The sequence below is a fragment of the Cetorhinus maximus genome, chromosome 7 (genome assembly GCF_964194155.1).
Source record: "Cetorhinus maximus chromosome 7, sCetMax3.hap1.1, whole genome shotgun sequence".
Lineage (NCBI taxonomy): Eukaryota > Metazoa > Chordata > Chondrichthyes > Lamniformes > Cetorhinidae > Cetorhinus > Cetorhinus maximus.
Window position 1 is genome coordinate 73,740,373 of NC_135885.1, and position 15,803 is coordinate 73,756,175.

At 42.1% G+C, this 15,803-nt stretch overlaps 1 protein-coding gene across 1 annotated transcript in view; it reads right to left on the reverse strand.

Annotated features, from left to right (window-relative positions):
- The window catches only part of LOC144682415 (disks large homolog 2-like), a 1,267,833-nt gene that overhangs the window by 705,421 nt on the left and 546,609 nt on the right, over positions 1-15,803 (reverse strand). Inside the window, exon 6 of the mRNA XM_078544824.1 lies at positions 12,815-12,931. Coding sequence (XP_078400950.1) covers positions 12,815-12,931 — 117 coding nt within the window. The remainder of the gene's footprint in view (positions 1-12,814; positions 12,932-15,803) is intronic.

A 15,803-nucleotide genomic window follows, 5' to 3' on the forward strand; every position in this document is an offset into this window, starting at 1 on the left:
CACCAAATTTTGAGAGGTCAGCAAATTTTGCTCATTATGTTCAAATAATGTACTATCAAGAAAAAAAGTGGACCTACCTGGTAATATGCTAATTCCTGTCCTTCTCCAATCCATCCAAGAACCGTTCAAGCTAACTCTTTGCCTCCCAGCAGTCAACCAATGTTTCCTCTTGTATTCATATGCCTGAATTTTTACAATATGCCTATTGAAGGATGTCTTATCAAATGTCTTCTGAAAATAAATATGCTTTATATCTACTGCATTCCACTTATTTATCCAGTTGGTCTCTTCTTCAAAGTCACTAGTATTTATCAAACACAAATTGCCTTTAACAAATTTATCCTGACATGGATTAACCCATCCATCTTAAATCCTCACAAATTTTTATCTCCACTTATGGATTTTAATGACAATAAACTGGCCTACACTATCCAGTTTATCCTACCCTTCTTGAACAGAACAACAACTTGCATTTGTAAAGTGCCTTTAACACAGCAAAACATCTCAAGGAGTTCAAAAATAGTGTCAAAATAACGAAAATTGACATTAAGCCAGAGAAGCAGATATTAGGACAGATGATCAAAGGTCTGCTCAAAGGAGTAGATTTTAAGGAGCATCTTAAAGGAGGAGACAAAAGTAATGAGGCTGAGAGGTTTAGGATGGCAATTTCAGAGCTTAGGCCTAGGCAGCTGAAAGCACAACCGCCAAGGGTGGAACAATTAAAATCAAACATATGCAAGATGTCAGTATTGGAGGAGCTCAGAGATCTCGAAGGCTTGACGGCTGAAGGAAATTGCAGAGATAAGGAGGGAGTGAGGCCATGGAGAGATTTGAAAACAAAGATGAAATTTTTACATTTAAGATGTGTTCAGACTGGGAGCTAATATAGGTTAGCAAGCATAGGGTAATGAGTGAACGAGGCTTGGTGTGAATTAAGATACAAGCAACAGTGTTTTGGACAAGCAGAAGTTTATGTAGAGTAGAAAGTAACAGAATTGTATGGAATAGTCAAATCTAGGAGTAATAAAAGCATGGGTTTTCATTCTATTTTTTATGTTCTTATATACTTATAGATAAGGATTTCAGTAGCAGATGACTGAGGCAGGGTCTGATTTGGGCGATGTTATGGATGTGAAAGTAGGTAGCTCTGGTCATGGAATAGAAATGTGGTCAGAAGCTCATCTCAGGATCAAACACAACACCAAAGTTGTGAAAACTTTGGTGAAGCTTCAGACAGTTGCCAGGGAGGGGGATGAAAACTGCTCAGAGAACAGAGTTGTGGTGGGGATGAAGAACAACGGCTTCAGTATTCCCAATTTTTGCCCATCCATTATTGGATGTCAGACAAGCAGTATGACAGATCAGAGACAGTGCAGGGGTCAAGAGAGGTAGTGGTGAGATAGAGCTGAGTGTTGCCAGCATACATATGGAACATGATGTTACTCTTTTGGATGATGACACCAAGGGGCATCATATAGATGAGAAACAGAGGCAGTCAAGGATAAGTCCTTGAGGAACTCTAGTGGCAACAATGCAAGAGTGGAAAGAGAAGCCATTGCAGGTGGTACTTTGGTTGTGATTTGATAGGCAAGAATGGAACCAGGAAAAGGCAGTTCCACCCAGCTAGACAACAGAGGAGAGGTGTTTGAGGAAGATTGTGTGGTCAACTGTGTTGAAGGTTTAGATAGGTTGAGATGAATGAGGAGGGATAGTTTACCATGGTCACACTCACATTGAATGTCATTTGTGACTTTGATAGGGGTCATTTCAGTACTGTGGCAGGAACAGAAACCTGATTGGGGAGATTCAAACATGCAATTGTGGGAAAGATGGGCATGGATTTGGGAGGTGACAACACGTTCAAGGACTTTGGAGATGGGTGGTAGTTTGCAAGGACACTGAGGTCAAGTGTGGGTTACGTAGAAGAGGGGTGATGACAGACTTGAATGGAGAGAAGGCTATAACTGAGCAGCAGGAACCTTTAAAGCATCAGCTAACATGGGGACCATGAAGGGAAGTTGGGTGATCAACTAAGATAAAAGCAAAATACTGTGTGTCGTAATTATAGTTTTGATAAACACAGGACTGTAACATTAAGAATAATCCTGTGTTATAAGTTCACATTGCCTGCGTAAATCAATCATTTTGTAGCATGGGCAACCTCTAGGAGGGAGTTCTTCTTTAGTTATAGAGTTAGATGAACACACGCAGCTGCTGCTGTCTTGTAAATAAAGTTCAATGTTTCCACCAAGAAAAGTTGCCTGAAAAATCAACTCTATAACAAACTGCGACGAGGATAAATCAGATCCAGTGCTGTCCCTCGCCCAGTGATTGTGAGTATCTAAGCTAATTAAAAAGAAAGGGAGATATACACATCTGAGATGCCACAGTTTGGCAGAATTGACCCCTTTGAGCCAGCCACAGATGACTGGTCTCAATATGTAGAGCGCCTTGGGTTCTACTTTCAAGCCAACGAAATCATGAAGGAGGAAAAGAGGAGAATTATTCTCCTAAGTTTTTGTGGGAACAAGACCTACAGTTTAATTCGAAGCTTGACCATCCCCACTGCCCTTGATTTGAACACCTTCAGTGAATTAGTAGACCTCATTAAGGGACAATTTCAACCCAAACCCTCAGTCACCACGCAGAGGTTAAGGTTCAATTCACAGAATAGAGCCCTGGAGGAGACCATTACGTAGCAAAATTAAAACGACTAACGGAATATTGTGATTTCGGTGAAACCCTGAATGATATGCACAGGGTTCATTTGCTTGCAAGTGGAGTTCAAGATGATGCTGGCTGAAGTGGATCTTGATTTTAAGAAAGCGTTAGAAATCGCACTTGCGATGGAAAGCGCTGTAAAGGATTCACAAGCGATTCAATGTGCGCAAAATGGCGTCGTTTTCCTAATTGGGCTGGAACGGTCAACCAAAAGTGGCGTGAAAAGCCGGGACTCCGCCGTGAAGCAGGAAACAGCCCCACTACCCAAAAATTTAGAGGGAACAACTCAGCAGCAAATTCAAAAACTAACTGTTATCGACGTGGAAACAATCATACTCTTGACAATTGCCGATTTAAAGAGAGGGAGTGCTATTTTTGTCACAAAAGAGGGCACATATTGAAACATTGCAAAGTGAAATTAAAACAAACTTCCAGGCAACAAACATAGTCAAATGAAGTATATAATGTGGAAGAACCAGAAACAACTAATTCTAACATTTATTCCTTATTCAACATGAAAGTTGGGGAGACAGAGCCAATCACTATCACTTTACAGGTGAATGGAAAACCCTTAAAAATGGAAATAGACACTGGTGCTTCTTGCACTGTAGTAGGAGAGCACCCTTTCAAATACGTAAAGAAAGGTGCTCAACAATTAAATTTGGAACAGACTTCTGCTGAGTTGAAAACATGTGCAGGCGAAAAAATCCAAATAAAGTGTATTATCAATGTACCTGTTTATTATAGACACCAAACAACACAACTACCAGTGATGGTCCAAGCCTTCTAAGTCATGATTGGTTGAAAGAGATTAAATTAGACTGGTCCAAAATCTTCCAGTTGCGAGTAGGAGGACTGCCCGAGCTGCTAAAAAAAAAAAATGACACCATCTTCCGGGATGAACTAGGGAAAATCAAAGGTCTACAGGCCAAGATCTATGTTGAAGCAACACTCACTTCTTGAAAGCAAGACCGGTGCCATGTGCTCTGAGAGAGAAGGTTGATGCTGAGTTGAATGGGCTATAGAGGCTAAGTGTCATAAAAACGGTTCAGTTCTCTGAGCGGGCAGCACCTATAGTCCTTGTCCTAAAAGTGGATCAGACCATCTGGATCTGTGAGGGGTATAAGCTAGCGGTCAACAAAGCAGCCAAACTGGACAGGTACCCTATTTCCAAGGTTGAAAACACTACGCCAAACTAGCAGGAGGGACAAAGTATACAAAGCTTGATATCAGTCACGCATATCAGCAACTGGAACTGGATGATGCCTCCAGAGAATTTGTGATCATAAACACCCACAAAAGGTTATATCAATGCACATGCCTGCCCTTCAGTGTTTCTTCAGCCTGTGCCATTTTCCAGAGGATACCTTGCTATAAGGACCACCTCAAGTTGTAGTCTACCTGGACGATGTACTAATAACTGGATTCACGGAAACGGAACACTTGGCTAATCTGGAGGAAGTCCTGAAATGATTTTTAGAAGCAGGAGTGCACCCAAAGAAGGAAAAATGTACTTTTCGGGCAAATGAAGTCATTTATTTGGGCCACCAGGTAGACACCCAAGGGTTACGCCCTGTTGAAGAGAAGGTTAAAGCTATCAGAGAGGCAGCTGCACCTAAGAATGTCTCTGAACTTAAAACACTTTTAGGGATGGTAAATTATTATGACCAGTTTTTACCAAATTTATCAATGGTTCTAGCCCCTCTACATGCACTGCTAAAGAAAAACCAGCATTGGATTTGGAAGTCACCCAAGAAGAAGCCTTCATGAAAGTCAAACAGTTCTTGTATTCTTCAAATTTGTTAGTGCACTATGACCCGACAAAGGAATTGGTGCCAACCTGTGATGCGTCCCCTTATAGGGTGGGACCGGTACTATCTCACAAGATGGATGACGGTGCAGAGAGGCCGATAGGCTATGTATCCAGGACACTGACCACAGCTGAGAAAGGATATTCTCAGATCGAAAAGGAAAGTCTGTTGATTATTTTTGCTGTAAAAAAATTCCACCAATATGTGCACAGGCAACACTTTACAATAGTATCAGACTACAAGCCACTTTTGGATCTATTTAGTGAGGAAAAGGCTATCCCTCCCGTAGCTTCTGTACGAATTCAAAGATGGACCCTAATTTCAGTGGCATATGAAATCACTTTTGTGCATAGACCAGGGATTCATGTAGGCAATGCAGATGCCCTAATTCGCCATCCCTTGTAGGAGAACAACGAACATGTCCCAATTCCCCAAGAGATGGTATTAGTGAATTTCCTGGATTCCTCACCGGTTTGTGCCAGGCAGTTAAAAAACTGGATGAATTGTGATCCAGTCCTGCCTCAAGTGAGAGACCAAGTGTTAAATGGATGGTCCCAGGAACCAGTCCCTGATGAATTGAAGCCATTTTTCAACCGAAGACACGAAATGAACAGTTGAGATGATATCCTATTATGGGGCACGTGAGTAATAGTTCCTTCACAAGGAAGGGAACTGCTCTTACTAGAGTTACACAGTGCCCATCCGGGAATCTCGAGAATTAAGATGATTGCGCGAAGTTATCTTTGGTGGCCGGGAATGGATGGCGATATTGAGAAGGTGGTAAACACTGTGTGCAATGCTAACAGCTACAGAAGTTGCCACTGGCAGTCCGATTACACCCATGGGAGTGGCCTGGTAGGCCCTGGGTGAAATTGCAGATAGATTATGTTGGCCCTTTTCCTGGAACCATGTTTCTACTGATTATAGATACTCATTCCAAGTAGTTAGACATATATGAGATTAAGTCGCCAACGTCGGGCACTACTATAGAAAAATTACACCAAAGCTTTTCTATCCATGAATTGCCAGAAGTAATCATCGCAGATAATGGTAATGCGGTTACTAGTGCTGAATTTCAAAGATTTGTCAGCCTAAATGGTATCAACCACTGCACCATACCATCCGTCATCTAACGGACTGGTGGAAAGAGCAGTACAAACTTTTAAGGCGGGAATGACAAAGTTAACAGGTGAATCATTGGAAGCTAAACTTGCTCGCTTCCTATTTCACTACAGAACAACCCCTCATACTACTACAGGTCCAACACCTGCAGAGTTACTGATGAGGCGCCATCTTCAAACAAGACTAAGCCTGATACTTCCCAATTTGGAGGGGAAGGAGAGAAAAGTCAAGGGAACCAAACACTGACTCATGATTTGCATAGTTGTGAGCAACAATTTGCTGTTGGTGAAGCAGTATATGTAAGGAATTTCGATAGAGAACCAAAGTGGTTACCTGGTAAAGTAAGCTCTGTGACCAGACCATTGTCATAACACTTAGAAGTGGAAGGCCGGATCACCCATAAGCACGTGGATCATTTACGGATAAGGGAGATACCTCAAAAAAATGAAGTTCCACAGGTAACCATTGTTGAACCTGTGGTTCCTGTTTGAAGTTGTTCAACCAAGGATAGATATGCCCGACGTCTCTGACGGAGTGGACGACACTGAACTGCCTGTGCCTAATGAGGTACCTGATGTTAGTACGGTTCCAAAGACTGTGGTTCCTGCCAAAGAATCAGAAGTTGTGGAGCTATGACGTTCCACACGGATCAGGAAACCACCTGAAAGACTGAACTTATAATTTCATGACCTGTGTAAATATTGTAATGTCATGAGATAAATAACTTTGTAAGTACAAAATGTACAGAAAAGTTAAAGGGAGAGGAATGTAGTAATTATAGTTTTGATAAACATAGGACTGTAGTTTTAAGATTAATCTTGCATTGTAATCCTGCATATCTGCATAAATCAATCAGGTTGTAGCACGGGCAACCTCTAGGAGGGAGTTCTTCTTTAGTTATAGAGTTAGATGCACACATGTAGCTGCTGCTGCTGTCTTGTAAATAAAGTTCCATGTTTCCACCAAGAAAGGTTGCCTGGAAAATCAACTCTATAACACTGCAATGTTGGAAATCTGAAATAAAAACAGAAAATGCTGGAAAAACTCAGAAAAAACTCTGTTTTTCTCTCCACAGATGCTGCCAGACCTGCTGAGTTTTTCCAGCATTTTCTGTTTTTATTATTATTGGGTGATTAACTGTTTGGCGGTAATAAGGTCATGGGAGCAGGAGGTGGGTCTCTACGATAAGATGAGCTAGGAGAGTGCACATCAGGAGATGGGATAAAATCTAGAGAAAGATATAAGTTCAGGGTGAGGGTAGTGGGGAACTTTGGCTTGGTGGGCTAGGGGAAACTTGGGGCAAGGTGGTGGCATAGTGGTATTGTCACTGAACTAGTATTCTAGAAAACCCAGGGTAAGTCTCTGCGGTCCTGGGTCAAATCCCACCATGCCAGATGGTGAAATTTGAATTCAATAAAAATCTGGAATTAAAAGTCTGGTAATGACTATGAAACCATTGCCAATTGTCTTAAAAACTCATCTGATTCACTAATGTCCTATAGGGAAGGAGATCTGCTGCCCTTAACTGGTCTGGCCTACATGTGACTCCAGACCCACAGCAATGTGGTTGACTATTAAATGCCCTCTGAACAGGGCAATTAGGGATGGGCAATAAATGCTGGCCTAGCCAGCGACACCCACATTCCATGGACAAATTTTTTAAAAGTGGCAGAGGTTTCTGATTGGATGGTCTTGAGGTTGTTACAAAGTAGCCCATGAATTCCTCATACCTTTTATTGGAGATGAGGGTGGAGCATGGATGAGAGGTTTAATAAGATAGATTGTATAGAGAAAAAAAAATTGTGGTTATCTTTGCGTTTGCTCATTGAATAATAATCAATTGTAGCAACATAAAGCAGGAGTCAATGGTCTTTTATGTGGTGCAACCAGATCTGGGGCTGGATGGATGAATAAGCAATCCACCATAGACATTCAAATCTGCATCCTTAGGACTTAGGGGAGCAGAGTGAGGGGTATAACGGTGGGCAGGTAGGAGGGGAGAATAACTAGGGTGAGAGAGTGTAATGCTTTTAATAGGGACAACAGCAACAAAGGTGGAGGAAACAGTGTGATTTAGCAGTTGAGTAGCTGCAGAAATATCGTGATGCATGGAGTTTAATAGAAGCGTTATATTGGTTACTCTCTCGTCCTCTGACACAGCTTGCAAATCTAAGGAGGTGTGAAAATGGTGTTCACAGCCTCTGCCATCTCCATTTTGACTTTTTCAATAGTCTAGTCTGGCTGTGATCAATGATTTATCCATTTTGAGTTCTATCCTGCTGTCTTTGTTCAAACATGGTGGTGCCTTGTCCTTACCAATGCCTCCCTACCTTACTATACTACACCGCCCACCACACTCAATCCAACATGCTAGTCACATGGCCCTCAGCAACATGTCACACTATGGACTCTACCCTTACCTTAGTGCACTTTATCCTCCACCTCACTCTGTTCCACTCCTCTTACCTTACTTTAAATCAACCCTGAGCTTCTCCCCAAGATACTCTCCCAACTTTCTTCCCTCAGCATCTGCACAAAACCTTTGTGTTCACTGGTGTTCAATCTAGGTGATGCCAATCTTCAACTTGGCTTCCTTTACCATCACTACTCCAAAAGCACAACTCTCCTGTCCTCCACAGATCTCTTCCTCCTTAAGAAACACTCACAGAATCAGAGAATTGTTACAGAAAGAGGCCATTTGGTCCACTGTGTCTGCACTGGCTCTCCAAATAAGCATTTCACTTACTGCCATTTTCCTGTCTTCCCCCCAAAGTCCTGCACATTCTTCCTTTTCAGATAACATTCCCTTTTGAATGCTTTGACTGAAGGTGCCACCACCACAACCTCAGGAAGTGCATTCCAGACCTTAGCTACTCACTGCGTGAAGAAGTTTTTTTTTCATGTCACTTTTGATTCCTTTGCCAACTACTTTAAATCTGTACCCTCGTGTTCTTGATCCTTTCATGAATGGGAACAGTTTCTCCCTATCTCAGCTGTCCAGACACTTCATAATTTTGAATACTTCTATCAGGTCTCCTCTCAGCCTTCTCTTCTCCATGGAAAGCAGTCTTAGCTTCTCCAATCTATTTTCATAACTGAAGTTCCTCATCCTTGAAACCATTCTCGTGAATCTCTTCTGTACTCTCTCCAATGTCTTCACATCCCTACTCAAGTGTGGCATCCAGAGCTGGATGGGAATACTCCAGCTAAGGCCGACCTAGTCTTATACAAGTTCAACATAACCTTGCTGCTCTTGTACTCCAAGCCCCTATTAATTGTTTTTTTATTCATTCATAGGATGTGAGTGCCACTGGCTAGGCCAACATTTATCGCCTATCCCTAATTGCCCTTGAGAAGATGGTGGTGAGCAGCCTACTTGAACCGCTGCAATCCATGTGGTGTAGTTACGTCCACAGTGCTGTTAGGGAGGGAGTTCCAAGATTTTGACCCAGCAACAGTGAAGAATCGGCGATATATAAGTCAAGATGGTGAGTGGCTTGGGGGAGAAATTCCAGGTGGTGGTGTTCCCATGTGTATGCTGCCCTTGTCCTTCTAGATGGTAGTGGTCGTGGGTTTGGAAGGTACTGTCTTAGGAGACTTGGTGAGTTCCTGCAGTGCATCTTGTAGGTGATACACGCTTCTGCCACTGTGCGTCAGTGGTGAAGGGCGTGAACGTTTGTGGATGGGGGACCAATCAAGTGGGCTGGTTTGTCCTAGATGGTGTCAAGCTTCTTGAGTTTTATTGGAGCTGCACTCATCCAGGTAAGTGGGGAGTGTCCCATCACACTCCTGACTTGTGCCTTGTAGATTGTGGACAGGCTTTGGGGAGTCAGGAGGTAAGTTACACATCGCAGGACTCCTAGCCTCTGACCTGCTCTTGTAACTACAGTATTTATATGGCTAGTCCAGTTCAGTTTCTGGTCAATGGTAGCCCCCAAGGTATTGATAATGGGGAAATTCAATGATGGTAATGCCATTGAATGTCAAGGGGGGATGGTTAGATTCTCTCTTGTTGGAGATGGTCATGTCCTGGCACATTATGTGGCACAAATGTTACTTGCCACTTGTCAGCCCAAGACTGGATACTGTCCAGGTCTTGCTGCATTTGGACATGAATTGCTTCAGTATCTGAAGAGTCATGAATAGTGCTGAACATTGTGCAATCATCAGCGAAAATCCCCACTTCTGATCTTCTGATGGAAGGAGGGACATTGAAGAAGCAGTTGAAGATGTTTGGGCCTAGGACATTATCCTGCAGAGATGTCCCGAAGCTGAGGTGATTGACCTCCAACGATCACAACCATTTTCCTTTGTGCTAGGTATGACTCCAACCAATGGAGAGTTTCCCCCCTGATTCCCATTGACTCCAGTTTTGCTAGGGCTCCTTGATGCCACACTTGGTCAAATGCTGCCTTGATGTCAAGGGAAGTCACTCTCACTTCACCTCTCGAGTTCAGCTCTTTTCTTCATGTTTGAACCAAGGCTGTAATGGGGTCAAGATCTGAGTGGCCCTGGTGGAACCCAAACTGAGCACCATTGAGTAGGTTATTGCCAAGCATGTGCCACTTGATAGCACTGCTGGCGACCCTTTCCATCCCTTTACTGATGATTGAGAACTTAGTGATAGGGCGGTAATTGGCTGGGTTGGATTTGTCCTGCATTTTTGTGTGCTGGCCATACCTGGGCAATTTCCCACATTGCTGGGTAGATGCCAGTGTTGGAGCTGTACTGGAACAGCTTGGCTAGGATACTGTATGCCTTATTAACTGTCCTCTCAATCTGTCCTGCCACCTTCAATGGCTTATGCACACATACACACAGGTCCCTCTGCACCTGCACCCCCTTTAGAGTTGTACCCCTTATTTTATATTGTTTCTGCATATTCTTCCTACCAAAATGGTCTTCCTACCTCACATTTCTCTGCATTGAACTTCATCTGTCCCGTGTCTACCCATTCCACCAACTTGTCATGTCCCTTTGAAGTTCTACTCTATCACAGTTTACAATGCTTCCAAGCTTCCTAGCATCTACAAATTGTGAAATTGTGCACTGTTCACCAAGGTCTAGGTCATTAATACATATCAGGAAAAGCAAGGGCCCCAACACTGACCCCTGGGGAAACCCACTACAAACCTTCTTCCAGCTGAAAAACATCCATTAACCACCACTCTGTTTCCTGTCGCTCAGTCAATTTCTTATCTATGCTGGTATTGCCCCTTCTATTCCATGAACTATAGCTTTGCTCACATGTCTGTGGTGTGGCACTGTATTAAATGATAAAAAATAAATAAAAATGAAAAACCCTCCCCTGCATTACTTACAACCACACTGTTGATCTCCATACTGCCTAACCTTTGGCCTCTTTCTTTGTTGGTTTCCTGAATCATTTCCTCATTTCCATCTTGGTTTCCTTTTTGCCTTCACCGTTTCCCAACCTAGTCAATCGTCTAGACTTTATTCTCTCAAGTTCATTCAAGCTTGAATGTACTTGTTGCATAACTAGCTTAGTCATCCATCACAAGGTATGGCCTGACTACATAAAGTTCTACCGGGCTTCAATCTATTCTGTTGAAAAATTCTAAGAGTGTCCTGAAGGGCTTAAGTAACTCCTGCTTCAGTTTTTCTGCTACCAACAATCTCGTTAAACCCAGCTCATCTGCTCCCTCCATCGTAGCCCTTAACAACTAGGATGGTTCATGGGCTTCTTCACTTCCAAGAGACAGATCATCTATTCAGCTGCCTTTGCTGCTTCCCTACTACCTTACCCACTAAGTCAAACCTCTGCTTCATTCCTATCCCCATTTTAGTTCTGAATCTTCATTTTTGCTCCTTCTTTCTCCTCAAAAAACCCACCTTTGACCAGTTTGTCCTCAATAACAATCACCCCATCTCCAATATCCCTTTCTTCTCCAAGATACTTGAGTGTGTTATTGCCCCCTGATCAACATCCATCTCTGCAACAATTTCCTGCTAGAATCCTCCCACCTTTCCCATAACAGCAACGCTGCCTTAACCGAAGTAATAATTTAAAGTATTTGTGGCTATGCTGTGTTATTACTTCCTCAGTACTCTTTATCTGTCTGTAGGATTTGATACATTCGATACTGCAAACCTCTTCCAACTCTGCTCCTCCATTGTCCACCTCTAAAGGAACACCCTTACTTAGTTCTACACATACATAACAATCATAGCCAGAACACCTCTAGCAATGGCTTCTTTTTCCAAATCTGGAGTCCTCCCCAGGATCCATCCTTGATCTGCTTCATTTCTCTATCTTCTTGCTGCCCTTGGCAACATCATCCAAAGGACAAGGGGTTAGCCTCCATTTGTATGCTTATAATATCAAACTCCAGCTCCGAACCACCTCCTTTGATCATTCTACTGCCTCTGCGCTGCCAGGTTGATTATTTGATATCCAGTCTTTAACTGCAATTAGCTGCAATTTTCTCCAGTTAAACTTTGGGAAAACTGAGGTCATTGTCTTCAATCCTTCAATCTGCCACCAAGTCTATCCCCTCCTCAGTCACGATCAGCTTGACCTAGTCTTTCAGAGGAGACATTAAACCAAGTATGCTCTCTCAAGTAGATGTAAAAAAATACCATGGTACTATTTAAATACTGTGTTCACCCTGTGTCCTGGTCAACATTTAGTCCTTAACCAATGTAACTAAAACAGAGTACTTGCTCATTCATTAAGTTAATTGCCTTTTGTAACACATTACTGTGCATAAATTGGCTGCTGTTTTTCCTACAGCAATTTCCACACTTCAGAAAGTTTTTCATTGGCTGTATAGTGCTTTCAGAAATCCAAAGAAATAAATTGTATAATCTCAGGTTATTTCTTTTATTTTTCCCCACTTTCGGCTGGGTTGGTTAATTACCTTCTGGGGAGTGCAAAGGAAACTGACTTGACTTGATCTATGGCATCACTAGCCCAACGGGAAGAACTTACATGTTATGAAATCATTACTCTCCAGGAAAGGAGAAATACTCAATGTTATTATTTATTGAAAGGCTTACTGTGAATTTACTGTCTATTAGGTGGCCAGTTCTGAAGCCTTGCCTATTTGAAGATTATCTCAATAACTGGAAGAGCTCAGATGATTTTCATAGGTTCAGGAGCAACACCTCTTCTTACCCTGGCCAAAGTTGGGACTAACCTGATGGGATTCGGTGCCTTCTTTAAAGTTCACATCATCTTCAAGCTCCAGATCACATGGTTGTTCTTCCATGTCAGTCAAGTCAAGCAGCTGGGGTCGGACATCACAGGGATAAACCTAATAACCAGAGGCAAGAGTGATGTCATAACACAAAGGCATAGTCTGAGACTGCATCAGCATCTGTCCTAACATATGATCACCATGAAATGTTATTGGCCTTTACTTGCAGTTGATCAAGCTGTATCTGGAGCTCCACAGGAACCTCTCTGATCAATTTCTTCCCATGTAATAATCAAAGTGGTTGCCAATGAATACTCAATGAATGTATTTCCACACTGGTTGTACATGTCTGTATGGTGCCATTTGGCATTTATATCTAATTCAGTTTCACAAACAACTTCTAACACATTGGGCTGAACTTAAACAGAATTTATATGACGGTGTCACCAGTGTTATGAATATGTACGTTCATGATTCATATGTTGCAGGACTATAAATTTTAGTTTTGGGGAAATTAAGTTTGTAAATGTAAACTAATTGAAACACTGGAATTCATAAATTACCAGATTACTCAAGATATTGGCGTTCCAAAAGTCCTTTCATTGGAAATTAAAAGGTGAGAGTTAGGAGGGTGCGATCCATAAAATGGCAGGTAGACCCATTTACCTATGGACTGAAGACAGTAAGCCTGAGGGAGAATTGCCCTGTCTTTGTTAGAGATGTGAATTATTCATCTAATTCCTCAAATCAAAGAAAGGTTGAAAGCAACTGGTAAAGAAGGGATTGTAAAGTATCCATATACTTTTCATATCAAAGGACAGGTTTAAAATGGAAGATAATTAATTTAAATCTCTACTTGGGCCATCTCAGGTGTGCCACATGACACTGGGGATAGATTGGAGGGAACTACACTTTTATTTTGGGTTTATCTGTGTGTTCTCTCACAACAAACCAGCAATCATCTTAGAAAACAGAGGGCAGCTGAGGAAACTAAGTGTAGACTTGGAGTTTGGTGAGTGGGGGAATTTAAAGTGTTAATTTTACTCTTAAATTTTGCTGTTAAAATCTAATCTAGCTTGTAATTAGCAATAACTGGAAGGTGCTGTGTAAGCAGGCTAAGCTCTTTTTACTTGCAGTTTAGACAGGGTAAACTCACTCTCTGCTGTGTGAGCTGAGTAGTTAATTAGATACCTGGTTGAATATGGTTACTCTAGCCCCAGTTCAGTTAGCTATAAATACAGGCCTCTTTAGTGCAGCTAAGGTAAACAGAGTGCAGCTGAGGATACTGAGTGCAGACCTGAGAGTTTGGTGAGTGGGGGGGTTTGGTGTTGGGGGGTGAAAGGAGGTGTTCATTTCCCTTTTCTATCTTTCCTACCCTGTAGGAGTTGGTTCCTGCTCTACTATAGGGAAATGAGCTAGCTGTGTGTTATGTGTCTGGTGAGTGGTTAAGGTCTAACATAGTATACAAATTGGGGGTAAAGTTAACAATATATATTTAAAAAAGCAACATAATTAAGTGAATAACATAATTCAGTAATTAGTTAAAACACATTAAGGCTGGCAGGACAGGTGATGTGTCAAGGCTGTAGCATGCGGGAGCTCTTGGATAACATTGTGATCCAGGTCAAACAAGTCTGCAGTGGGAGGGGGAGGATCCAGTTGCCGTGATCCACGTAGGTAACAACGACATAGGTAGAACTAGGAAAGAGGTTCTGCATACAGAGTGTGAGGAGCTAGGCACTAAACTGAAAAGCAGAACCTCAAAGATTATAATCCCCAGATTATTACCTGAGCCGCGTGAAAATTGGCACAGGGTACATAAAATCAGAGAGATGAACATGTGGCTCAAGACTGGTGTGGGAGAAGTGGGTTCTGGTATGTGGGGTACTGGCACCTGCACTGGAAGAAGTGGGGGCTGTACCATTGAGACGGTCTACTCTTGAAACGTGCTGGGACCAGTGTTCTTGCAACCACATAACTAGGGAAGTAGAGAGGGTTTTAAACTAAATAGTGAGGGAAAACAATCAAATGTGGAAAGATGTGGTATAGCAAAGAGTAGAGACAGGGTAAGAGAGAAAAATAGTAACATGGGAAATGAGGGTCAGAGAATGGCATGAAGGACAGAGAGCAAAAATGGAAGAATGCACAAAGAATCAAGACTAGATGTCACAAAGATACAAAAAGACAAAACTAAAGGCTCTGTATCTGAATGCACGTAGCATTCATAACAAAGTAAACATATTAATAATGCACATTGAAGTAAATAAATATGACCTAATAGCCATTATGGAGACATGGCTGCAGGATGACAAGGATTGGGACCTGAATATTGAGGAGTATATGACATTCAAGAAGAATGGGAAGGTAGGTAAAGGTGGCTGCTGCTAATCAAGAGTGGCATTGGTGCAATAGAGATGACCTTGGTTCAGGAGATCAGGATGTAGAATCAGTTTGGGTGGAGATGAGGAATACTAGAGGAAAGAAGTCATTGGTGGGAGTGGTCTACAGGCCCCCTAACAGTAGCCACAATGTATACAAGAAGAACTATTGGGTGCTTCTGATAAAGAGGTGGCAATTATCATGGCTGTTTTTAATCAACATACAAACTGGAAAAATCAGATTGGCAGTAGTAGCCTAGATGAGGAATTCATAGATTGCTTTTGGGATAGTTTCTTAGAGCAGCACATTCTGGAACCAACAAGAGGGCAGGTTATATTAGACTTGGCATTACGTTATGTGACAAGATTAATTAATGACCTCAGAATAAAGGCATCCCTAGGTAGCTGTGACCACCATATGATTGAATTTTACATCCAGTATAAAAGGGAGAAGATTGGGTCTAAGACTAGTATTTTAAATTTAAATAAGGGCAACAATGTGGGCATGAATGCTAAGCTAGCTGAGGTTAACTGGGATACCAGGCTAGGGGATAGATCAATCGAGAAGCAGACATTTCAGGGGACTTTTCAGAATGCTCACAACAAGTATA